This window comes from Callospermophilus lateralis, chromosome X (assembly GCF_048772815.1).
Source record: "Callospermophilus lateralis isolate mCalLat2 chromosome X, mCalLat2.hap1, whole genome shotgun sequence".
Classification (NCBI taxonomy): Eukaryota; Metazoa; Chordata; class Mammalia; order Rodentia; family Sciuridae; genus Callospermophilus; species Callospermophilus lateralis.
This window is the reverse complement of record NC_135325.1, coordinates 86,265,953-86,290,434: the sequence shown is the minus strand read 5'-3', so window position 1 is coordinate 86,290,434 and position 24,482 is coordinate 86,265,953. Positions and strand designations below refer to the sequence as shown.

Below are 24,482 nucleotides of genomic sequence, written 5' to 3'. Positions count from 1 at the left end.
CTCCAACATTACCTACCACTTGTTAACTACAGGCTGCCTGGACCCTGAGCAACAATTCCAATCCATCTTCTGATCAATGTGGTTGTATCTCTGCCTGTTTCCAGGGAAGTGCTTTAAAGGTGGGGCTGGGCTGAGTACTGGAGGGTAGCAGTTGGAAGTATGGCTGGATTTGCCAACTGACTGGTTTATCACTTAATGTTGTGTGACCTTGGGCTAGTGACTTAACCTCTTTGGGCTTCAGTTTACTTCTCTGAGAAATGGGCATAATAACAGTGCTTCTCTGAAAGGATTTTTGTGAAGATTAAATGAGCTTCTGTGTGTAAAGTTCTTAGCAGAGTGCCTGGCATATGGCAAGTGTTCATACACAGTTGTTTTTGCCTACTTAAGGGCAGAGATCAATTTTTCTGTGTTACAGAGGATCCCAACATAGTACAGACACATGTTCCTTTCAGACAAAGGCTAGAAAATAAGAATGAGGAATGATTACCCTGAGGGAAGGCCTTCCCAGACGGGAGAGCAAAGAAGCTCCAACTGAGCTCATTCCTGAGTGGTAGGTCCATCACCTGCAGCTGAAAACATCAACACCAGCACTGGAATATGTCCCTGTGATGCTGGGACATGGATGCCACCCAAGGACCTAGTGTGTGGGTGTGTGGGCATGTGTGAGAGGCAGTCACCAGAAACAAGCTGTCCTGTATCTTGTGAGAAAGCAGACCTTCATTATTTCCTTCTAATGCTGGTTTGTAGCAGGTCCTGCCTGGAGTCCAAGACATTTCTCCAGGGCCCAAGACTGAATCCTCAAAGGTCACTTCCTCCCACTCCATGGAGGAAGACCTCCTCTTTGCTCTAGATGCACACCCACAGTCTGGCTTGCAGGCTGCAGAATGAGGAATAGGATGCGGTTTTCTCCCATCCAATTGGCTGCTTGGAGGAATTTGATTCTAAGACCTACATTTATGCCCCTTCCCAGTGTCAGCAATTGATCTGTCCCTGTCCCTTTGGCAGTAAAAATTCTGGCTGAATCAGGTCCTTTCAATTCATTGCTGATGAAATTGCCTATTATCCACAGTGCCTTGACAACAGCTTTAAAAATATGACTGTACCAGCACCACTGGCATTTTGGACCCATACCAACAGTCAAAACCCATTTTCCTTTAATTGGCTGAAGTCAGAAAGGCAGGCTCAGGCTCCAGGGGGCTGGCATGGGGCAGCTGGAGAGCATTAGCTCCAGGCTTTGGATCAGACTGAACATGGTGAAGAAGATGCTGGTGGGAATATAGTCCCCCGCCCAGTGCTCCTAGCTATTTAAGAGAGTGGCTCTGGATCCACAGAAAGGGAGACCAACAGTCACCTCAGGGTGACTTGGGAAGTAGTTGGTGGAACACTGGACAATGGCCCTGAGTCTTCCTTCAATAGAATGATGCTAGGCTGCTCAGCCACAGTCAACTACACTGCTCTAGATTAACCATTCCCAGAGCAAAGGGACCTTTTCACATGGTATTGGGACCTGAGAGGGTTCTCTCATGAGGCATTCAACACTCATTCACTCAACACACATTTGTTTGAAGACCTACTATGTGCCCAGTACTATATAGGTAGGTGCCCAGAATATAGAATCAAATAAAAATTCTCTTTTTCTGTAATTTGGATTGAACTCAGAGGCATTTGACCACTGAGTTACATCCCTAGTCCTTTTAATTTTTTTAAATTGAGACAGGATCTTGCTAAGTTGCTAAGGCTGGCCTCAAACTTATAATTCTCCTGCCACAACCTCCTGAGTCATGGGGATTACAGGCATGTGCCATTGTACCTGGCTATAAAAATGCTTTCAAGCTGGGTGCAGTGGCACACCACATGTCTATAATCCCAGTGACTCGGGAGGTTGAAGTAGAAGAATTGCAAGTGTGAGGCCAGCCTCAGCAATTTAGAGAGACCCTCAGCAACTTAGTTAGACCCTGTCTCAAAATAAAAAGAAAAGAATAAAAAGAGCTGGTAAGGTAGCTGTTATGGTTTGGAGGTGAATTGTCCCCCAAAAGCTCATGTGTGATACTATGTAAGAAGGTTCAGAGGAGAAACGATTGGGTTGTGAGAGTCTCAACCCAATTAGTGATTTAATCCCCTGATAGGGATTAACTGAGTGGTAACTGAAGTGGTGGGGTGTGGCTGGAGGAGGTGGGAACTGGAGCGTGGCTTTGAGCTATATATTTGTATCTGGCAAGTGGAGTCTCTCTGCTTTCTGATCACCATGTGAGCTGCTTCCCTCTGCCACACTCTTCCACCATGATGTTCAGCTTCACCTCGAGTCTTGAGGAATGGAGCCTGCCTTCTATGGACTGAGACCTCTGAATCCGTGAACCCTCAAATAAACTTTTCCTCCTTTATAATTTTTCTGGTCAGATCTTTTAGTCACAGCAGCAAAGAAGTTGACTAAAACAGTAGCTCAGTGGCAAAGCATCCCTGGGTTCAATCCATAGTACCAAAAACAAAACAAAACAACAACAACAACAAAAAGGAACAACTGTTTAATCTCAAGGGGCTATCAGTGTAGTCAGTGCAGGGCCATAGGGGCTCAAGTTTTTAGACTGTTCTTAGGCCATTTTAAGTGTCAGTCAGTAGGATTCACTTTATACTGGCATTGACTTCCACTGAACCCCAACCCTGGTGTTGTGGGCCAGTATTTCCAGCAGGCCATCATAAGAAGAGCACTGACCATAGTCCTAGACAGTCATCTGTGGTTCCTTCTAATGTGCTGAATGCACATCACCTGTGGCATTGGGGAACCCACAGAGCAGCCCAGGCTGCTGGGGCTGCCTCTGGCTCCTCTTTCCTCAATACTTTGCTTCCAAACCTCTTTAGCTTTGGACTTTTTTTTTTTTTTTTTTTGTATCCAGGATTGAACCCAGGGGCACTTAACCACTGAGCCACATCCCCAGTCCTTTTATTATATATTTTATTTCAAGATAAGGTCTCATGGAATTGCTCAGTGTCTTGGTAAGCTTCTGAGGCTGGCTTTGAACTCATGATCCTCCTGCTTCAACCTTCTCAGCCGCTGGAACTACAGGCATACACCACCTTACGTGGCTTAACCAGTACCTTTGCAGACATAAAAAGAAGTCAATCTTTGGGAGGAAATGACTCATCATGGCCACTGTACATGATTGTGTGGTTTGTGTACCCAGCCAATGAGGCAAGTGGTGCTAGACAGAGCTGAAACTACCAAGCCATGTGCCTTCAGGGCTATCATTACCTTAAAGGCCTTTCTTTCTTTACTTTTTCCATTCTTTCCTTTTTTCTTTTTTTGTCATTGGAGATTGAAACCAGGGATATTCTATCACAGAGTTACATCCCCAGTCCTTTTTATTTTATTTTTTGAGACTGGGCCTAGCTAAGTTGCTGAGGCTGGCCTCAAACTTGCCATCCTCCTGCCTCAGTCTCCTTAGTCCCTGGAATTACAGGTGTGTGCCATGGCTAGAGATTTTCTTTTCTTTTCCAATTCATCATGGGTGAAAGTAGCAGGGAGAATCTTTTTTTTTCTAATTTGCACAAAGGCACATTATAGACTAGTGGGGACCTGTGATCCTCAGAAACAGTGAAGAGAACAGGAGAAACAAAATAATTTCTCATCATTAAGTAATTCAGAAAAGCCAGAGAGGTTGGCCCTGCTTAGGGTCCTGATGTTTCTATCCTATCTAAATCAGAGGCTATTGGACGGGATTTGCTGGCTTCAACTTCAGGGGGCCAGCCCCTTTAATTTCCCAATCCCAACCCAAATGCTAGCCAAAAAACCTGTGTCCTAACTCCCAGATCATCTGGCACACTAGGCATGGAGCAATGTTTTTGTCTGCCCCTAACTTTTCAGCTCCAAATTCACAGCCACGATGGTTGGTTGAGAGAAAAGGGTAGACAACATCCAATACTTGTGACAAGCGGCTTTAGCTCCTAAAAGAATCACAGAGGATCCCTTGCATGTTGGTAAGGACATGGGAGGAGGAGGATCCTTAGCTCTCATTACCCACTGGGGCCCCGGTACCTGGGAGTAAAGACACAGTAAAGACATTCACAGGGCTGCCACTGAACGATAATTCAAGGACACAAGGACACTCATACAGAGGCACTGCAAAGACTTATTGGGATAATAAGATGAATAGATTTAATCATTCTTGTCTGAAAAACAAGACATAAATTAGTGTATATATATATATAATTTATATATTTATGTAGTATATATACTATATACAGACATTAGAAAATGTTCCCTCTCTATGAGGCTGAGGGAGAGGTGAATGATGGCAGTGGAATGACACAGGCAGGGCCTGAGTGGTGAAGGTATAGGATCAAGAAGTTGGGAGAAGAGGAAGACCACGCCAGCGCTCTGGCTGGCAGTGGTCGTGGGGGACAGGGTTCCCCACTGGCTGCATCTCTGGCCCATTAAACAACTTGGTCCTGTGGGAGCAGGGGCAAGGAGGGGGGCTGGCTTCTTCAGAAGGAGCACCCCCCCCCTTGCAGGGAGGGAGAACTCACCACTCAGGGGGGTTATTGCGCTAGGGGTTACCAAGGATGGGCAGGGGTTCAGCACAGTGTACATCTTTATAAAACTCACAGAAGAACGAGAGATTTCACATGGGCCTCTCACACAGTGATGAAAGAGAGGCAGACACAGAGCCTGAGGGCGCAGGAACAGGGAGGGATGGAGAGGTGGACAAGAATCAATCTATACAGAAGAAACGTTGGCTTTCCTTGTTCCCTACAATGAGAGGATTGGTAGGGACTCCGTGTCTTCACTCCTAGGAAGGTTGCAGGGGGTGGGGGTCGGGGAAGCACTGGTGGTGGCGGTGATGGCAGCGGCGGAGGTGGTGGCAGCGGCGGTGGCGGTGGTGGCAGCGGCAATAGGAGATGTGTGTCGAGGAGGATGCTAAACAGTGTGAATTCCCTTCCAGATGGCTCTGGAGAGGGAGAGAGAGGTGCAGGGCTGCACCGGATAAGGCGCTCAGCTTCTTTTCTTAGAGAGACAAATCCACAGGGTCAATACACAGCCAAAAGCATATACTCAGGATTAACATATCACGCTAGCTTCCAGAAATTTAAGATATAGTCATCAACGCCCCCCCACCCCATCCCCTTCCCCCCTCCCCCCACCCCCCACCCCAACCATAGCTAAGTCAACTCCTAAGGACAGTCTGTCTGGTAGAGATGTCGAAAAAGGAGTCACACACCTTTGGCAACAGCCCCTGCGTGGGGCTGGGCTGCACTGTGCAGACTCCCAGGCCTGCGCTGGGTCTCCCCAGGGCAGACATTTACACCAGGTACCTTACCCAACGAGTGGGGTGATCCCAGAGGCTTGCTCCCTAGTGGACTGAGCTGCCCTGCCCATCAGTAAGGGGCAGGGTGCTTTGGAGATGGCTGGTGTGGAGCTGCTGGACCTGGGGGCAAGGGCTCCCAAGGCTACCAGCCTGTTGGGCTGGCCGCTGACAGCCAGGCACAGCTGTTTTCCGCACACAACCCACCTAGGCATAGGCCCCTGGGGTGGCTCCTGCCTGGTGAGCGGGAGCCCAAGGGTGGGCGGGCAGATCTGGACAGAGCGCCTCTCTCCTCAGCTTGGCGCTGTGGCCTACTGCTACTACCACTGTTCCCGAGAAGGGAGCAGATGCCAGGAGGAGCTCGAGACCTTGGCTCCCCTGCTGCCCAACTCGGAGCAGGAAGTGAGCCTGATGTCACCTCTCAGCCCCAGAGAAGAGATAAAATACAGCTCTGTGGTGAGCATAGTGGCGAGGGGCCTCTGCCCTCACAGTGACACCCAGAGGCCAGGGAAGGGGTGAAGACACCCAGGGCGGCAGCTAGGCCTGCAGCCCTTAAGAGAGAGCCTCAGTCAAGGGAATTTTCACTCCCTGGAGACTGATGGGCTCTTGGACCCTGATTGGCCCAGCGCGCGCGCACACACACACACACACACACACACACTCACCACAAGATGCAAGGACCACAAAGCTCAAACCTGGGGCTGTGGGTGGGGAGGGGGCCAGGCCTGGGCAGATGCCCTACTTAATAATGGTTTTTAAGGAGCGGGTGAATGTGCTCATAACAGTCGCTGAAGTTGGGGAGCCTGGTGGGGGCCCTGTGGCTGCCCCTGTAGCTGCTGCTGCTGCTGCAGCCGCCTGCTGCTGCTGCTGCTGCTGCTGCTGCTGCTGCTGGTTAAGGTTCCGGGCTGTGGACTCCTCAGCTGCACGCAGCAGGAAGGTGTAATTCCTCACCACCTCTTCCACCTTGGCCAGAAGCTCTTGGCGCTGGGCCTCGGAGCGCACGATGAATACCAGCCGTACGAAGGTCTCAATGAGGCTGCTCAGCACCTGGAAACTGCCTGTGATGGCTGCCAACATGTGAGTCGGGCTCTTGTCCACATTGGCCACCCGGCGGCAGGAGGCCCGGAGCTCCTTGAACTTGAGAGCTAGCTCAAGCTTGTACTCAGAGATCTGAGAGACATAGGGCTTAGGGGCACGAGCCTCGGGGCTGGCCACACACTGCCTCAAAACTGTCAGCAGTTCATTGGTATCTAGCCGGGCAGCCAGGAAGCCATCAGGGAGGCCATAGGCATGGGCACGCAGGGCATTGATCTTGGCCAGGCTCCCCTCGAAGGTGGACACCCGAAGGTCAATCTCCTGGGTGCGGGAGGCCTCGGGGCTGCTGCTGCAGGTGGCAGCATCCAGCACCTGCAGGGTCCTGCTTACTACAGGCACCACCTGCTCATCCAACTTCATGCCAGGCAGAATCTTCATGGGGATGGAGTAGGAGAGCTCATCCTTGCCATCACTGGCATCATCTGCCATATCACACTTGCGGTAGTAGAAGCAATAGCGAATGGAGCAGCACTTGCTAGTCTCACTGTCCTCATCTAGATCGGCAGGCTTCCGGTACACCTCCTCTGGCAGTGAGAACACAGCCATTGGCCTGGGGCCTTTGGTCTCAGGGGTAACCTGGACGTACGAGGGGTCTCCCAGGGTTGGTGATTCCACAGACTTGCTTTTGGGACCCAAGCCTAGGGGGAGGCCTGCCTCTACCTCCTTGGCCTCCCTGGGCAGCATGCCCAGGGGTGGGTGTGGGTAGACATCTGAGGTCAGCGAAGCCCTGTCACCTTGGTCCAGCTCACTGATGCTGTAACGGCGCATCAGCTTCCTGTAGTTGGGAGCTCCCAGACACTCACCCCCTGAGGCACACGTGGTCAGGCACGAAACACCACTTTCTGGGTCCGATCGGCACTCTCGAGATTCCAGGCTGGTGGAACGGATGCGGCGGATATTGATGGGGCTACCAAGGCTTAAGCCTGGGCCAGCCTCTGGTTGTCTCTGGGTAGGGGGGACCCTGTCCCTCTCCCTCCCCTGGAGGCCAGGCACTGGTGTCTGGGCGGCCTGTGGTCGGCCCCCTCGGCAGATGCGCTTGCAGTCACAGCTACGCCTTTGCTCGCGGGACATGCCAGGCCCCTGTTGCACAGGGCTGCTGCGTAGCTGGCAGCTGCAGCGGCCAGGTGCGGGAGGTTGCAGGTACTCAGTGCCTGGTAGCTCCCCCTGGCTTGGTGGCTTTAGAAGTTCCTCGAGGAACTCCAGCTCATACTGCTTTACCTTCTGCAGCTGTGCCTGTCGCTCGTCAGTCTCCTTCTTCTGGCGGGTGGGGAAGGTGGCAGAGAATAAATTGCGTAGCCGGAAAGGACCACGGGATGACTTGGGCTTTGTGGGACCTTCAGAGGATGAGTGGGCTCCATCCAGTGTTGTCTCAAGCTTCCTGGAGGGCATGGTGCTCACCTGCCGGCTGCTAGCCTGTGGCCTTAGTGGACTCTGGCCTTGAGGTTGGCAGCTGGGGCTCTGGCCTCGCGACTGGCTGCTGGGGCTGTGACCACGGGGCTGGCAGCTAGGGCTGTGGCTTCGAGGCTGGCAGCTGGGGCTCTGCAGAGCCATTGGGTACCCAGGTCGGGGGGCCAGGCTTGTCTCCTCAAGTTTGCTGCTCTTGGAAGTACTCTCCAGTTGCCCCTTCTCTCCCTGGCTGGAGACAGTGCCCTGCTTATGTGGTGGAGGCTTTGCACCTTCTGCTCCACCCTTGCCTGCCACCTCCCCTGGAGCTTGCTTGCCCACTGACTCTCGACTCGCTCGTGAAAGATGATAGCTTTTGGGAGGGAAACTTGGAACAGGAAGCCTATCCTCTTGTGGGGAGAGGTGTAGGCTGTCAGCCCGGCTGCCTGGGGGTGCTCTGGGGCTGGAAGAGACCTCTGTGCCCAGCTGCTGCTGGGAATTCCGTGAGGTCTCTGGAGCACCGGGGCTCATTTTAAACTTCAGATTCTTACTGGCGCTGCTGCTCACCATGCTAACTTCTGGTCTGCCCATGCTGACCTCTGGCCTTCCCCCACTGGCCTCCAACTGTCTCTCCCCTCTGCTTGGGGGGTTCACCAAAGCCCCGCCAGGAGTGGCTAGACTCTTACTGTGAACCACCTGTTGTAGGGCAGCCGAGATGATGGCTGGGGTCACACTGCCTTTTGGGTCCAGGATAAGCTTGGGGCTCAACCTGACCTCCTTGGGCAGATTCTCTCTCATCTCTGAGACTTGTTCTTCACTAATGGATGGTGTGGCTGCTCTCAGTGACATCTCCAGGCCTGCCCTAGTGTGGCCAGGCCCTTTGTCCTCAGGAACTGGGGGCAGCAGGCTCAGATTCTTCTGCTCACTAAGCTGTGGAGACAGCACTGGGTGCACTGCCAGGGAGTATGATCGCTCTCCCTGTGTTTGGGTCTCTGAGTGGGGCAGCTTTCTCCGAGCCCCTGGGGGGCCAGGACTCTGGCCTGTGACAGTTGGCTGGAGGGATGGGTTGGGATCCGGGCGCCCAAGAGAGTAAGGGGCTGTGAGAACGGCCTGGGCTGCACAACTCTGGATCCGGAAGGGCAGGTCCTTGCGGGAAAGGAGGCTGTCCTTGTTGAGGTGTTGGGCCAGAAAGTAGGTGGTGTTCTGGTGCTGCTTCATGGCCGACATCATCTCAGACATGTCTGTGAGCTCTGAAGAGTTAGTTTCATGGCCCGAGTCCAGCGATGATTCGGGAGTGATTGTGGCCAGCACAATCAGACCTGAATGAACAGGGATGGGATTTGTTATACTTACTGATATTAAGTTCTTTTCCAATCAAATATAGAGAGTTGGTGGAGGCCAAGGTTAGCCAACAGTGTTTAAAACTGGGGAAAACTAAGGCCTGAGAGGAATTCAGGGCTGAGGATGGGAGGAGAGGTGGGGAGGGGACAGAGAGGAGCAAGTTGTAAGAAGGGGTATGAAAGGATGGAATCCAAAAAAGTAACAAAAGAGGCGAAGAGAAGATCTGGGCAGTTTGGTGGCAAATTAACATGCAAATCACATGCAAAAAACAACCATGCTAATCAACATTATTTTTAGATTCAACAGCTAGGAAATTTCTGTTAATTGTCCTGAAGAGGGCTGGCAATGAGAGAACCCTCTCTATCCCTCCTCATCTGGCCAGGCTGCCCACAGTCTTAGCAGCTGAGGCCATTTAGCTGAGCATGTGCCCTCTCTGGCAGTCACATGGGCCTCAGGCCTGGAAGTAGCTAGCTCTTGGAGCTCCAGAGTCTAAGCAAAGAGAAATACTGGCCCTAGGGTAGGGGGAGGTGGTAACAAACATGTAGGGGCTGCCCACGTCAAGGGGGCCCTCATGTACAGAAATGGCAGGCTTCCTCTGATGTAGCATCCCATCACCCTCTCTGTCCACAGTCTTCCTGGCCTCATGTATTTGTTCAGATTCCTTATTGCTCCCTATTTCTTTTCTGTTACTATGTCATTTACCTCTCTCTCTCTCTCTCTCTCTCTCTCTCTCTCTCCTCTCTCTTTTGCACTGGGGATTGATTCCAGGGGTACTTTACAACTGAGTTACATTCCCAGCCCCTTTAAATTTTTATCTTGAAACAGGGTCTCACTAAGTTGCTTAGGGCCTCACTAAGTTGCTGGGCCTAGCCTTGAATTTGTGATTCTCCTGTCTCTGTTTCCTGAGTTGCTAGGATTCAGGTATGCACTACTGTGCACAGCTACCTCTTAAAAAAAAAAAATATATATATATATATATATATATATATATATATATATATATGTATATGGAGGTATGTATTTGTAACTATGGGTACATGTCTGATGTGTTTGTCTAGAATGGACATACATGTGACTATTTCAGCCATGTTTGATGACTCTCTTATCCACTAATAGTTAATAGCAGTAGCTCCCACTTACTGAGTCCTTACTGTTGTGCAAAACAGTGTTTGAGTGCTTTGACTAAATGATCACATTTAATCCTCACAATAACCCAACATGATGTGACTACTGTTCTCAAACCAATTTAAGATAACAGAGAGGCTCTGAAACAAAAAGTGCCTTGCATCGGGTCACACTGTCTGTGAATGAGGAAACCAGGATTCCGATGCCCCTGACTTAGAGCCATGTTCTCAGGTAACATAAAGACCTTAGCCCTTAGCAGTGTTGGCTTCCCCAATCCCAGGTCACTAGGTGGTTAGTTAGTCCTGTTGTTTTTCTTCCAGTCATGTACATGCTGATGTTATTTGCCTAGCTTCTGTATCTCTCACAATTTTTTTCTCTCATCCTTCCTCCTAGCCTGGCTCTGTAGCTGTCATGGCTCTAATCCCTGGGTTCTATCTGTAAGACATGCCCAGAGAGATGGACTAGAGATGGAATGGTAAGGGCCGGACCTCTGGCTAGAGCTGAGCAGCCCATCCTGGTCACAGCATTGTTGCTCTGCAAACACTAACTGGATGACCTCTGTGCCATCTACAGCTACTGCTCTGACACACCACAGTGACTTTAATGTCTATTTGAGAAGAAGCAACATTATCTGTTGGCTCTTCCTGGCCGGGAGAAGGAAGAGGAGGAAAAAGGGAGAAGGAACAGGCCATTACCTGCAGTCTGTGGGGGTGGGGGGTGCGGTCCATCTTCTGAAGCAGCCAGAGCTTCCAGAGCCTGCAGGGTGGACACTAGAGCATCATCTAGCTCCTGGGCATGATCTCGAACTGTCCGGGTCTGCACACTGTCAATCAGCGTCACTGGAATCTCATCATACAAGAGCCCACGAAGGTGGCGTCCTTGTTCCTGGCTTTGGACAGCTCGGCGCTTGGGGTCATCTTCATCAGAGCTGTTGTCTCGGAAACCAGGGGGTGGGGCAGCAATGGCAGGCAACAGAGAAGTTGTTTCATCTTCCTCTTCCTCCTCCTCCTCACTCCCAGGTGGTGGGAGGGACATCAAGTCTACCATATTGTCACGAGAGGAGCCAGGCCTCCCGCCTTTTCGAGGGCCCTGCTGCTCCTGGAATTTGGCTTTGCACGAGTCACAGTAGAAATTCAGGGCTTCAGCCCCTAGGGAATTGTCCAAGGTGTAGGACCGGGCCCTGCTGGCACAAGGCTCGTGGTCTAGGCTGGCTGCATCAAAGTCATCAGGGACCACGTCGTAACCTTGGCCAGAGCTTTTGGACGTGGGGTCAGACTTGGTCCGGGGCCTGGTCTCCTCAAAGAAGATTAGGTTCTCGTTGACATCTGTCCGGCTTTCCTGCTCCTTCCTTTGTTCCCGCATGTGGAGGTAGCAGAAGCTGACAAGCTCAGAGTCGGTAGGCGGGGGCGTGCAGCGGCTCGACTTCCTGGGGCTGGCGCCCACGCTGCCCACATAACTACTCTCCTTTTTCCCCAGGTGGCCCCCAGTGACAGGGCGGTGGGCACTGTGCACGTAATCTAAACCCAGAAAGAGAATCAACAGATGAGCCCTAATGCTGAGGACAGTGGCTGAGCTCCCTTGACATGTCTGGATCATGTCCCTGTTGCACAGATGGCAAACAGATACCAAGAGAAAGCATTATCTGGCTAGAGATCACAGGGAGGGGAGTTGATGGGCCATGTCCCTGCTAACCCTGAAAGTGGAGTGAGTGAATCTTAAGGCCTGAACTGCTAATAACCCCATCACCTTTGAAATGGGAAAAAGCATGGGGTGAGGTGGGGGTGGGGAAATGCCTGACAGCTGAGCACTGCTGGACTCCTACCTCTGGTATGCAGTCAGCTATAAACATTTAAAGAGGTGAGGTTTGTTTTACTCCTTTGAGAACTGTCACTGCGGGACCTGCACTTTTTCAGAGCTATCTCAGCCTCCAGTGCTCTATTGCTCCTGTTATCTTGGTTCTCTCCTAGCCCAAGGAAATGCATCTGACAAGCTACTAATACTCTACTGAGAAAGTGTTAATCCAACTAGTGTAATGCCCAAGAATTTGTGGTTCAAAGTGGACTGATGACAGAGGGGCCCTAAAAGAATAGCTATCTACTTAGTAGAATTCTGGGTATCTGAATGTGTAAAGGGTATGGCAGATATGACAGGATGTGCTATGTGAAAGAAGGGTGGGGTTGAATTCTCATAATTCTTCAAAGCTTATTACTTTCCTGTGTTCATGCAGGGCCAGCCCTGCTTGCTACACATACATGTGGTAAAATGCTCTTATCAATAGTTTGTTCTTTATTTTTGGTACTGGGCATTGAACTTAGGGGTGCTTTACCACTGAGTACACACCCAGCCCTTTTCAATTTTACTTCTATTTTTTGAGACAGGGTCTCTGGTGCTTAGGGCCCAAGTACCTCTTGCCCTAGCCTCCCAAATAACTAAGATTATAGGCATGTACCACCCCACTGGCATTAATAGCTCTTGATGGTAGGTGCTTACATCTGAGAACTATCTGCAGCAAATGCTTTATTTCTTTTTGGGGGGTAGGTACTGGGGATTGAACTCAGGGGCACTCGACCACTGAGCCACATCCCCAGCCCTGTTTTGTATTTTATTTAGAAACAGGGTCTCACTGAGTTGCTTAGTGCCTCACTGTTTCAGAAGCTGGCTTGAATTCATGATCCTCCTGTCTCAGCCTCCCAAGTTGCTGGGATTACAGGAATGTGCCACTGCACCCGGTAGCAAATGCTTTATTTCTGAATGGCTTCTCTCTCATGCTGTTTTGGGAGCCCTTTTGCATGTTTTCTGTGAGGATGCACTCAGACAGCAACAGTTCTTTCTGCTATCAGCAGGTAGACAGCAAGCATTAACAGGTCAATTTATTAAACATGATCCCATTTAATCTTCACAATCCAATGAGAGGAAGAAACTGACCCAGATGGTCACATGACTTATCTAAAGTCACAAGAGTCATAAATGACAATTTGAATTTTTTTAAAAATATTTATTTTTTAGTTCTCGGTGGACACAACATCTTTGTTTTGCATGTGGTGCTGAGGATCGAACCCGGGCTGCACGCATGCCAGGCGAGCGCGCTACCGCTTGAGCCACATCCCCAGCCCAGACAATTTGAATTTGATCCCAGATATGAGGGGCTTCAAAATTCATGTTTTCAACCATTACTCTACAGTTTACCGTTGTGGTCAAGAATCTATAAAACAAGACTTCAAAATGCTTTCTGGCTGGGGATGTAGCTCACTAATAGAGCACTTGCCCAGCATACACAAGGCCCTGGGTTCAATACCCAGTACTATAAATACAAACAAAACACAAAAAATGCCTTTCCATCTTCAGTTGAATAGGGCGTGGTGGCTCATGTCTATAATCCCAGAGACTTTGGAGGCTGTGGCAGGAGGATGGCAAGTATGAGGCCAGCCTTGGCAATTTAAATAAAATAAAAAGGGCTAGGGTTCAGTGGTAATGTGCTTCTATGTTTAATCCCAGTACAAAAACAAGAACAACAAACAAACTTTAGTTTGGCAGGGTCAGTATGTCAGTGTTAACTCTTGTTAGAGTTTATAGCTTTGACAAATGCACAGCACTGGAACTAACAACAGAGCCCCAAAACACATGAAGGAAAAACTGAATTTAAGGAAGAAATACACAATACAACTGTAATTGGAGAATTTATCTTTTTTTTTTTTTTGTACCAGGGATTGAACCCAGAGACATTTAACTGCTGAGCCACATCCCCAGCCCTTTATATTTTAAATTTTGAGACAGAGTCTTACTAAGTTGCTGAGGGTCTTGCTAAGTTGCTGAGATTGGCCTCAAACTTGTGATCCCCCTGCTTCAGCCTCCTGAGCTGCTGGAATTACAGGCAAGCACCACAATGCCTGGTTGTAGTTGAAGAATTCAATATTCTACTTTTTATAATAGTTAAAACAAAAGCAGATAAACAAGGAAATAGAGGACCTGAACAATATTATAAACCAACTAGATCTAACACATCTATAGAGCACTCTCCCTAACACCAGCAGAATATACATTCTTCTTAATTGCACTTGGAATGTTGTCTCAGATAGACTATGTGTTGGCCATAAAATAAGTCTCAATAAATTTAAAGAAATGAAATTATATAAAGCATTTTTCCTGCACAGAACAGAATTCAATTAAAAATCAATAGTAGAAATTTGGGAAATTCACAAATAAGTGGAAATTTAACAAAATACTCTTAAATAACCAATAGATCAAAGAAGAAATCACCAGAAAAATTATAAAATACTTTGAGGTCAATGAAAATGAATATACGATATGCCAAAACTTTTGGGATCTAGCTAAAGCAGTTCTTAAAGAGGAAATGTAGCTATAAATGCCTATACTTAAAAAGAAGAAAGATTTAAAATCAATAACCTAAACTTACACCTTAAAAAAACAGAAAAAGAGCTATCTAAATATAAGGCAAGCATAAGGAAATACTGGAGGATAGAGGATTGGAAAGTAGAGAAAATTAACAAAACTAAAACTTGTTTCTTTGAGAAGATGAATCAAATTTATCTTTTTGCAACCATCAATCTGAAAAATAAAATCAGAAAACAATTCTATTTATGATAGTACCAAAAGAATAAAATAAATATGAATTTAACAAAAGAACACTTGTATCCTGAAAACTACAAAATATTTGTCAAAGACAGTAATGAAGATATAAATAAAGGGAAAAGATATTCTATGTTCATGGATTGACAGACTTAATATTAAGATGGAAATACTTTCCCAAATTAATCTACAGATTCAACGAAGTCCTTTTCAGAATCCAAGCTGAATTTGTAGAAATTTACAAGCTAATTCAAAAACTCATACAGAATTGCAAGGGACCCAGAATAACCAAAATTATCTTGAAAAAGAACAAAGGAGGAAGACTCATGCTTCTTGATTTCAAAATATAAAACAAAGCAATAATAATCAAAATAGTATAGTGCTGGCAGATCAATGCAATAGAATTGAGAGTCCTGAAATAACCCTCATATTTATGGTTAAATAGCCCAATTTAAAAATGGACATAGTCAGGCATAATGACACACACCTGTAATCACAGTGACTCTGCAGGCTGAGGCAGGAGAATTGCCAGTTTAAGGCCAGCCTTGGCAATATAGAAAGACCCTGTCTCATATCTGGCCTTACTGGTTGTATCTATGGACCTCTAGATCTCCTGGGGAGATAGTATTTAATTACCCTCATACCAGGCCTCTGAGGCTTATGGAAGAAGCGCTCCAGGGGAACATAAAATAAAAAGGGCTGGAGATGTAGCTCAATGGTAGAGTACCCGTGGGTTCAAGGTTCATCCCCAGTATTACATAAAAAAGGGACAAATTATTTGAAAAAAATGTTTCATCAAAGAAGATATATAAATAGACAATAAATGCATGAAAGATGTTCAACATGATTAGCCATCAGGGAACTGCAAATAAGAACTGAGAGTTTGCATATCATCATTTCATACCCAATATAATGGACATTAAAAAAAGACAGACAATAACAAGTGTTAGGCAATGGTGAAATTGTAACTGTAATCCATTGCTTGTGGAATGTAAAGCGGTGTGGTCACTTTGGCTGTTCCTCTAAAGGTTAAACGCAGGGTTATCAGTTGATCAGCTATTCTGTTCCTAAGTAGATAATGAAAATACATGTCCTTGGGGCTGGGGGTGTGGCTAACTGGTAGAGCACTTGCCTAGCATGTGTGAGGCACTGGGTTAGATTCTCAGCACCACATAAAAATAAGTAAATAAAATGAAGTATTATGTCCATCTTCAACTAAAAAAAATATTTAAAAAATATTTTTGGTACCAGCTTATAAAAAGCTGGACATGAATGTTTATAAAATTATTATTTATAATAGCCAAAAAGAAGAAACAACCCAAGTGTCCATCAACTGATGAATGGATAAAGAAAATATATTCCAAAAAAAAAAAAAAACAAAAAAAACCAAACAAACAAAAAAGAAAATATATTCCATTCAATGAAATATTACACAGTCATAAAAGGAATGAAGTACTGATATATGCTACAACTTGGATGACTCCTGAAAATATTAAGCTAACTGAAAAAAGCATGTCACAAAAGACCATATATTGCATGATTTCATTTATATGAAACATTCAGAATAGGCTAAGCTATGGAGACAAAAAGTACATCAGTGATTGCTTAGGGCTATGTGGCAATTAGAGGGAAAAGGGGAATGACTACTACTAGTGTGTGTGTGTGTGTGTGTGTGTGTGTGTGTGTGTGTGTATTTTTGTTACTGGGGATTGAACTCAGGGCACATGACCACTGAGCCACATCCCCAGCCCTATTTTGTATTTTATTTGGAGATAGGGTCTCACTGAGTGGCTGAGTGCCTCACTTTTGCTGAGGCTGGTTTTGAACTCGTGATCTTCCTGCCTCAGCTTCCCAAGCCACTGGGATTACAGGCGTGCTTTTTTAGAGGAGAGGTGAAAATGTTCTAAAATTAAAATTTGGAGATAGTTATACAACCCAGTGACTATACTAAATATATTTTAAAACACTGGTTTATGTACTTTAAATGGGTAAATTGCATGGTTTGGAAATTATATCTAAATAAAATTTGACTATTTAAAAATAAAAAGTGCTGGGCACATGATAAACTCTCAATCCTTATGAGAAACAAACAAAAAAAAAAGTGCACTGCACTGTGAAACCACTTTATGCAGTTTATCTCATGTAATCCTGTCAAATTCTCTGTGAAGTAGATAATATTATTATCCTCATTTTACAGATGAGGACACTAAGATTCCATTTAAACAACCAAGATATGGCAGAGAGGGGACTGGAATCCAAGTCTCTGTCTTCAGATGCCAAGTTCTTCTGGTTTTCTAAAGCTCATGGTGCCCTTCCAAATAGAAATTCAATAATTAGATTGAATGGGTTCATATCTGGCCTTACTGGTTGTATCTATGGACCTCTAGATCTCCTGGGGAGATAGTATTTAATTACCCTCATACCAGGCCTCTGAGGCTTATGGAAGAAGCGCTCCAGGGGAACATTGAGCCAGAAGAACAAACTATCTACATATGATGTCTATCCACCTCAAGGTATTGTCTGCAGGTTTTTGGGGATGTACCGGGTGGTAACTCCTCTTAGGCAAAGGTTAGAGTTTTTTTTGTTTGTTTGTTTGTTTTGGTACTGCTGATTGAATCCAGACCTGCTTTACCAATTAACTACACCTCTGGCCATTTTATTTTTTTATTTTATCTTGAAACAGGGTCTTGCTAATTTGCCTAGGGCCTCACTAAGACTCTGAGGCTGGAATCAAATCTGTGGGCTTCCTGCCTTAGCCTCCTGAGTCACTGGGATTACAGATCTGAGCCACTGCTCCCAGCCAAAGGCTGGAATTCTCCCTATAAGCTGGAAGCACCTCCCAATAGTAGACTGTCAAGGCCAGGTCATGCCCCACCTACCACTTGGTACTGTGACTTTTAGGTCAGAGAAGAGAGTATGCCTGGAGAAGCTCAAAGCTCCTCCATGCAGAAGGTTAGAAAAGCCAGTGAAACCAGGTGTGTTTGGCGGATGGCTGGGACACCATGCCTCCTAGATTTCAAATCTTTGTAAATTGCTCATGAGCTTTCCCTGAGGGTGGGGGGTGCCCTAGTTTATTCTTTTATATTCAGCCACTCAGAAGATTGACTTAAAATGCTTACAAAGAACAGGACAGTAAACTGACAGGAGTTATGCTAAACAGTATATGTAGATGCACACGCATATATACACAGTCTGAATAACATTGACTCATCCTGCTTTCTAGTACTTGGTTATTGTGTATTCTACAGTCCAATAATCACTGGTCATAATGATGACGTAGGGCCTTGCAAGAAACTCATGTTCTTTCTGAATCATCAAAAAAAATTAAAAATCAAAAGGTCTATTCAGTGGCAGAGTACTTGTCTAGCATTGGTGAGGCCCTGGGTTCCATTCCCAGTACCACCAAAACAAATGTCTATTATATTCAGTCTAATTTTAATACTCCATGCATGTTGCTGGGTTTTCCCTACATGAAAAGTGATAAGTCATGTGTAGAATATTCAGTAGCCATTAACTAGAATATTCAATTTACCACAATAAACTGTTTCTAGCCTTAATAGAAAATGTAGAGTGAATTCCTCCAACTGAGGTTCTAACAGGGGTCCCCAAGGCTTTATTTTCTGGGATTCCCTCAGGATATAGGGAGCTCAGGGCTAGAGAGAGATGGCAGCTGCCTCTGGATTTTCTGACCCCTCAGACTAGATGGAGAATTGGCATTCATGTGAGCCATTCTCTAAGTTTACAGCCTTTCTGGGCCTTCAAACACAGGTGTTGTTTTGTTGTGACTATTGAATTTCCCCTCTATAAATATAAAGATAATAACTATATTAGCATTCTCCCTTTAATCATCTGTCTGTGTATATTTACCCCCACTGGACTCTAAGCTATGTAAAGGCAAGGATCATGTCTATTATTCCCAGCTGTGCCCCCCCTCCAATGCCTGGTACAAAGAATATTTGAGAAATGTGTGCATAATGAACAAGTAAAATACCAACTTTGGTGAAATTACTGAGAGGGAATTCCTTCCTTACAACGTCCCATTCTCCCTTTTTCCTGGGTATGGGAGTGGTGATGGCTTCTCTTTCCCAGTTTTTGGTTTAAAGGTCAGGTAGGCTAAACACCATGTAAGACAAGCTGGCACCCAGAAACTCCTGTGGGATAAGAATACAGAGCTAGCCATACATCTTCCTCCTTTTGAGAGAGACAAGGTCCTGAGTAGGCTAAGGCTTTGGCTCCTCAGGAAAATGCCCAGCTGAGGTTGGGTGGAGGCCTAAGCCCTAAAGGCTTTTGCTAAAGAACAACAGTCAGCACTGGGGCATCTGTTCTGGAATGAATGTTGAGAGGAACTGGATCTCAGCTTTGGATCTTGGTCCTAGTATTCTACAAGAGCAGAACTGATAATCTCTGCAATATAACCTGGGCTGAGGTCTCCTCAATAGCATCCTTTCTTTCCCTGGGACCATGAAATAAGAAGTGCACCCCATCCCTCCTGCTTTGCCGGGATAGCCACCGTTCTGTGAACTCATGCAGAGACAGGAAGATACCCCACAGCACCTAGTAGCAAGAGTTCTGGGTACCTGCTATCAACCCAGTATCTAACAGTTCAGAAGGATAAGAAACCAAGGCCCTGGTGAGGCGCTACCAAGCTCAAGTTGTGGCTCTTGTCTATTTAGCCAGAAGAGATGGAAAAGGAAGATCAGAGGCTATTTGCATCTGTCCCTGAGCTATTTTTACACTAAGAAGAAAAAGCCCTATAAACAACAGAGACACCACAGTGGTCTGTTTGGCTCCTGAATGTTCATAAATACCCTGAGCCTCTGTCAGTTTGCAGATACAAGGGTTTGTCAGGAATCAGGGAGGAGGGCTCTAAAGCTATGCCTAGCTAAAAAGAATCCCATGAAGCAGATTTGCCTTTGGAAAAGTGACAGGGAAGCAACATGGGAGTAAGGCTGCAGGGACTTGTGATACCATGTCCTTCACTTGGTGCCACTATCCCAGAGCAAGGGGAACACTTGGAGCCAGCATTGGTTAGGGTGTTGATAGGATGTCAAACTTTTTCTCAGACAGATTGGGACTACGAGCTATCACTAGCACCTGCTAAAAGTGGATCCCCCTGAACAACTCTGTCACATCTGGTCCTTGGCTGGGTTCCAGGTTCTTTCTTCTGCCTTCCCATTTCCCTTTTTCTCTCTCCATCCTGCTCAGTAAGAGGTATAGTTTACTCGGATGTGATTAAACAGAAGAGGACCACAGGTGACACTGATAATGCTAATGCTGGCTTTTCTAATTTTTGGCCATCTGTAGGTTTGCAAGTATGCACCTGCCTCTTCAGAGCTATTCACCTGAAGATGTGTAGCACCACCCTCCTCTGGTTTCTTCATATTCCAACTCAGCTCTTTTGCATCTCTCTCTTTTGCATCCCCCTTCATGTGCTTTGGGGCCACCTATCATTTCCCAAATATGTTTGGCAGATTTTCTTTTAATTCTTATGGACAATATTTTGGGCTTGTCATGAGATTTGTGATGGACTTGTTTGTGATAAAGATAGGGAAGAAGACATGTATGTAGGGAAATGATACACAGGCAGGACATCCATCAGGACTGTGTTTCTATTCTCAAAAACACTTCATGGGGCTGGGGTTGTGGCTCAGTAGTAGAGTACTTGCCTAGCATGTATGAGGTACTGGGTTCAATCCTCAACACCACATAAAAATAAATAAAATACAGGTATTTTGTCCATCTACAACTAAGAATATATATTTTTTTAAAGAGAGAGAGAGAGAGGGAGAGAAGAGAGAGAGAGAGAATTTTTTAATATTTATTTTTCAGTGGACACGACATCTTTATTTTATTTTTATGTGGTGCTGAGGATTGAACCCAGTGCCCCTCGCCTGCCAGGTGAGTGCATTACCGCTTGAGCCACATCCCCAGCCCCAAGAATATATTTTTTAAAAACACCTCAGTCTAGATCAGAAGTGAAAAATTCTAAAAACCAAGAAAGTATTCTTTTTAATTAGTTAATTTTTTTTTCAGTGCTAGGGATTGAACCTGGTGCCTAGTGCATGATACAGAAGTGCTCTATCACTGAGCCACATCCCCAGCCCACAAGAAAGTCATGAAGAGAGAAGAAATAGTCAACAGGCAAAGGCAAGTGGATCAAAAGTTTTAAGCATGTGGAAAGGGTGACTACTAGGTGTTAAGTTTCAGCTTTGCCCATGATACTTGGGAGCTGGGGTTGGGGAGCACTTCCGGCATGTATACGAGCCTGAGGTCTAATATGTGGAATACCTGCTCTTAGGGTCACCTTTTTCTCTAGCTTCAGTTCTGGGCAGAAATGTCTGGACTAGGCTAATTTTTCCCAAGGCCCCTGGAGAGCTTTGAGAAGTATCTACACTGAGTTGCCTAACTGGGAAGTCTTCTGTCCAGAGGCTGCACTTGTTCTTCATCATAATCCTTTCCTATCCCAAAACCTTCTTCTTGGCCTGCCCAGACTCCCTGCCACCTACCCCACCCCAGCCTTCAATGGCCTTGTATTTCAGACAAGTTTGTCAAGCCCCACTATGATGATCAAAAAAGGATGTCTCTCCTCATTATCAATCCCACTTCAACTAAGCCAGAACATGCAGGAATCTCCCCCTGGTTTACTATTCCTCTAAAGTTTTGTCTTAGATCCATTGCAACTGTTATTTTGAGACAGGATCTCACTGTGTTTTCCATTCTTGTCTTGAACTTGCAATCCTTCAACCTCAGTCTCAGGAGTAGCTGGGATTACAGGTGTGCACCACTATGCCTTGCCAAAGCAATTCTTTAATTGGCTCTCCTGTGTGTGTGTGCTATTTTTATCTTATTCACCAACTTAATCAGAATGTGTTGCCACAGGCATCCTTTGTAGAATAGGCACATGCAAAGTCCTGCTGTCTTTCCCATGGGGTCAGGGTGTGCCAGTTAAGATGCATGCTACAATGCTCACTAGTGGGAAACCTGGTGCTGTTTTTTTTTTTTTTTGCAAGGAGTAAGTGCTATGGCAGCAGAGCTCCTCCCTCCACATCTCTAGGGTCCAAAGGGCCTCTGGCACATAGAAAACTGAGGCTGAGCCCTACCTGCCTTGATCATTGGAGGTGGAAGAGGCTGGCTGGCAGGCCTAGAGAAGACCATCTTCCTGGAATCCAGCAAGAGGCGGCAGTACCCCGCAATCAGGCAGGCAAAGTTGGTGGCTTCAGGCCACTCCATCAACAGCACCAGAGGCTGCAGAAAAGATGCAAAGAAACATAAAGTTGTGAGAAAGTGGAAGGCAAGTACATTTCCAGGAGGATTGTAACAACAACAACAAGAAAAAAGATGGCTTCTGTAGTTATACGAACCATGTTTTCTGAACCAAAAATTGAGGCAAATAACCTGACAAACAGTTTCTTCTGATTTGAGAATTTCTGTGTAGTATTTTCTTACCCACATATCAAAATTCAATCAACCTTTACTCACGCATTTGATGAAGCACCTTTACTGAAAAAGACCAGAATTATATAACATCACATAACTATTATGGCTGGTTGTATTTGTGCTTTTCACAGCTCAGCAGATGTGCAGGCCAGTTGAGAGAGCTGGGGGTCTAGGTTAGGCTGAGGAATGACCTGGAACATCTTTATTTTTGTGTGTGTGTGTGGTGCTGGGGATCAAATCCAGGGCCTTGTGCATGCAAGGCAAGTACTCTACCAACTGAGCTATATCCTCAGCCCAACCTGGGACATCTTTAACTGTAAGCAACTTGCGTGCAAGAATCATCTCATACTCATCTACATAGGCCCCTACAATACCCAGAGCAGTTCCCTGAACATAGGGGACACTCTATGGAATCAAGTCCTAACTGTCCTTTTAGGGCCAAATACTTTCTGGCCTGCAGTCCTGCTCAGATCTTCTTGAATGCCCTCTCTTTCACAAAGTGGCCTTGAAATTTGCATTGGTGCTGCTTTTTATGTTGGTACTGGGGATTGAACCCAGGGCCTTGTACATGAGGGCCCTACCACTGAACTACATCCCCAATCCTTTTTATTTCATTTCCAGATAGGGTCTCAGTAGGTTGCTGAGGCTGGCCTCACACTTGTGATCCTCTTGCCTCAGACTTCCAAGTAGCTGGGGGAAACACACACACACACACACACACACACACACACACAGAGGATTGAACCCAGGGGCACTTAACCACTGGACCGTGGATCCTCAGCCCTTTTTTGTATTTTATTTAGAGACAGGGTCTTGCTGAGTTGCTAAGCATCTCCCCAAATTGCTGAGGTGGGCTTTAAACTCGCAATCCTCTTGCCTCAGCCTCCCCAGCCACTGGGATTACAGGCGTGTGCCACGGTGCCTGGCTAGCTGAAATTATAGACGTGCACCATTGTATGCAGCTATGGTTTGGATGGAAAATGATTGCCAAAGATTCAGATGTTGAAGGCTTGGTCCTCAGTGCAGCAGTGTTCAGAGGCAGGGCCTTGGAGAGGTGATTGGATCATGAGGGTTCTGAATTCATCAGTGGATTAATTCATTTATGGATTCATAGCTTCAAGCATTTTGGAGGAGTGGCTTTGTTTTAAAAGTGAGCTCTCTCCTTGCTTCCTCGTTGTTGTGATATGCCAGCTTTTCTGTACCATGTGCTCCCTGCCATGATGTTCTGCCTCGCCACAGGCCTGGAAACCACGGACCTCTGAAATCATGAGCCAAAATAAATCTTTCCTCTTTTAAATTGATTTTCTCAGTAATTTTGTCACAGTGATGGTAAGCTGGCTAACATAGATATCTAGCAATTATATACAAAAAAACAGTACCCTTTCAAGAAAACTTTCTAATATCTCTACTATAATTTTAAAAGTATGACTTGATTACCTATGGATCACACTGAAGTCATTGAGGGTTGCAATCTCCCTGGTCTTCATATAATGACTACTGAAGACTGTCTAAAGAGGGAGTCATGGGGATGTGGGTGGCCACAGCATTTTGGAATCCCCAGACCAGGCATTAAGAGATAGAAGAAGTAGGCTGGGTGTCATGGTACACACCTGTAATCCCAGTGACTCGGAAGGCTTGAGGCAGGAGGATCACAGGTTCAAAGCCAGTCTTAGCAATTTAATAAGGCTCTAAGCAACTTAGTGAGACCCTGTCTCTAAATAAAATATAAAAAGGGCTGGGGATGTGGCTCAGTGGTTAAGGGCCCCTGGGTTCAATCCCTAGTACCAAAAAGTGGGGGGGGGGGCTTGGGGAGGTTTGTACCTTTAGTTAATGGATACCTTTCAGTCACAGCAGAATGGTCAATCTTACATATAATAAAAAAGACATTGGGTATGGAACTGGGCAGGGTGAGTTAGATATCCCTGTTTTACACCCTGTGACCAATAGCAGGCCACACAGAGGTTTGGGTGTGGATGGCTGCTACTACCATTACTCTGAGGGACCAAGACTCACTAGCTCTGCCTCAGGAGCATTCATAAACACCACGGCCATCTCTGCTGTCACCACTTCATTTGAGGCCCTCATCATCTTCCTCCCAGGCCCAAACTTCTCAAAGGATATGTAAATGGTTGACAAGTGTGCTGATACCAAGCCTCTCAGGCTATGGTGAAAAGCTGCCTCATCTGTGGGTATGTATTGCTATATAGATTGTGACAT

General features: G+C 46.3%; 1 protein-coding gene across 1 annotated transcript in view; it reads right to left on the bottom strand.

Annotated features, from left to right (window-relative positions):
* Window positions 1–6,035: 6,035 nt before the first annotated feature.
* The window catches only part of Frmpd3 (FERM and PDZ domain containing 3), a 68,252-nt gene continuing 49,805 nt past the window's right edge, over window positions 6,036–24,482 (bottom strand). Inside the window, exons 12-14 of the mRNA XM_077107498.1 lie at window positions 21,929–22,073; window positions 10,937–11,758; window positions 6,036–9,094 (exon numbers count right to left, since the gene is read on the bottom strand). Coding sequence (XP_076963613.1) covers window positions 6,036–9,094; window positions 10,937–11,758; window positions 21,929–22,073 — 4,026 coding nt within the window. The remainder of the gene's footprint in view (window positions 9,095–10,936; window positions 11,759–21,928; window positions 22,074–24,482) is intronic.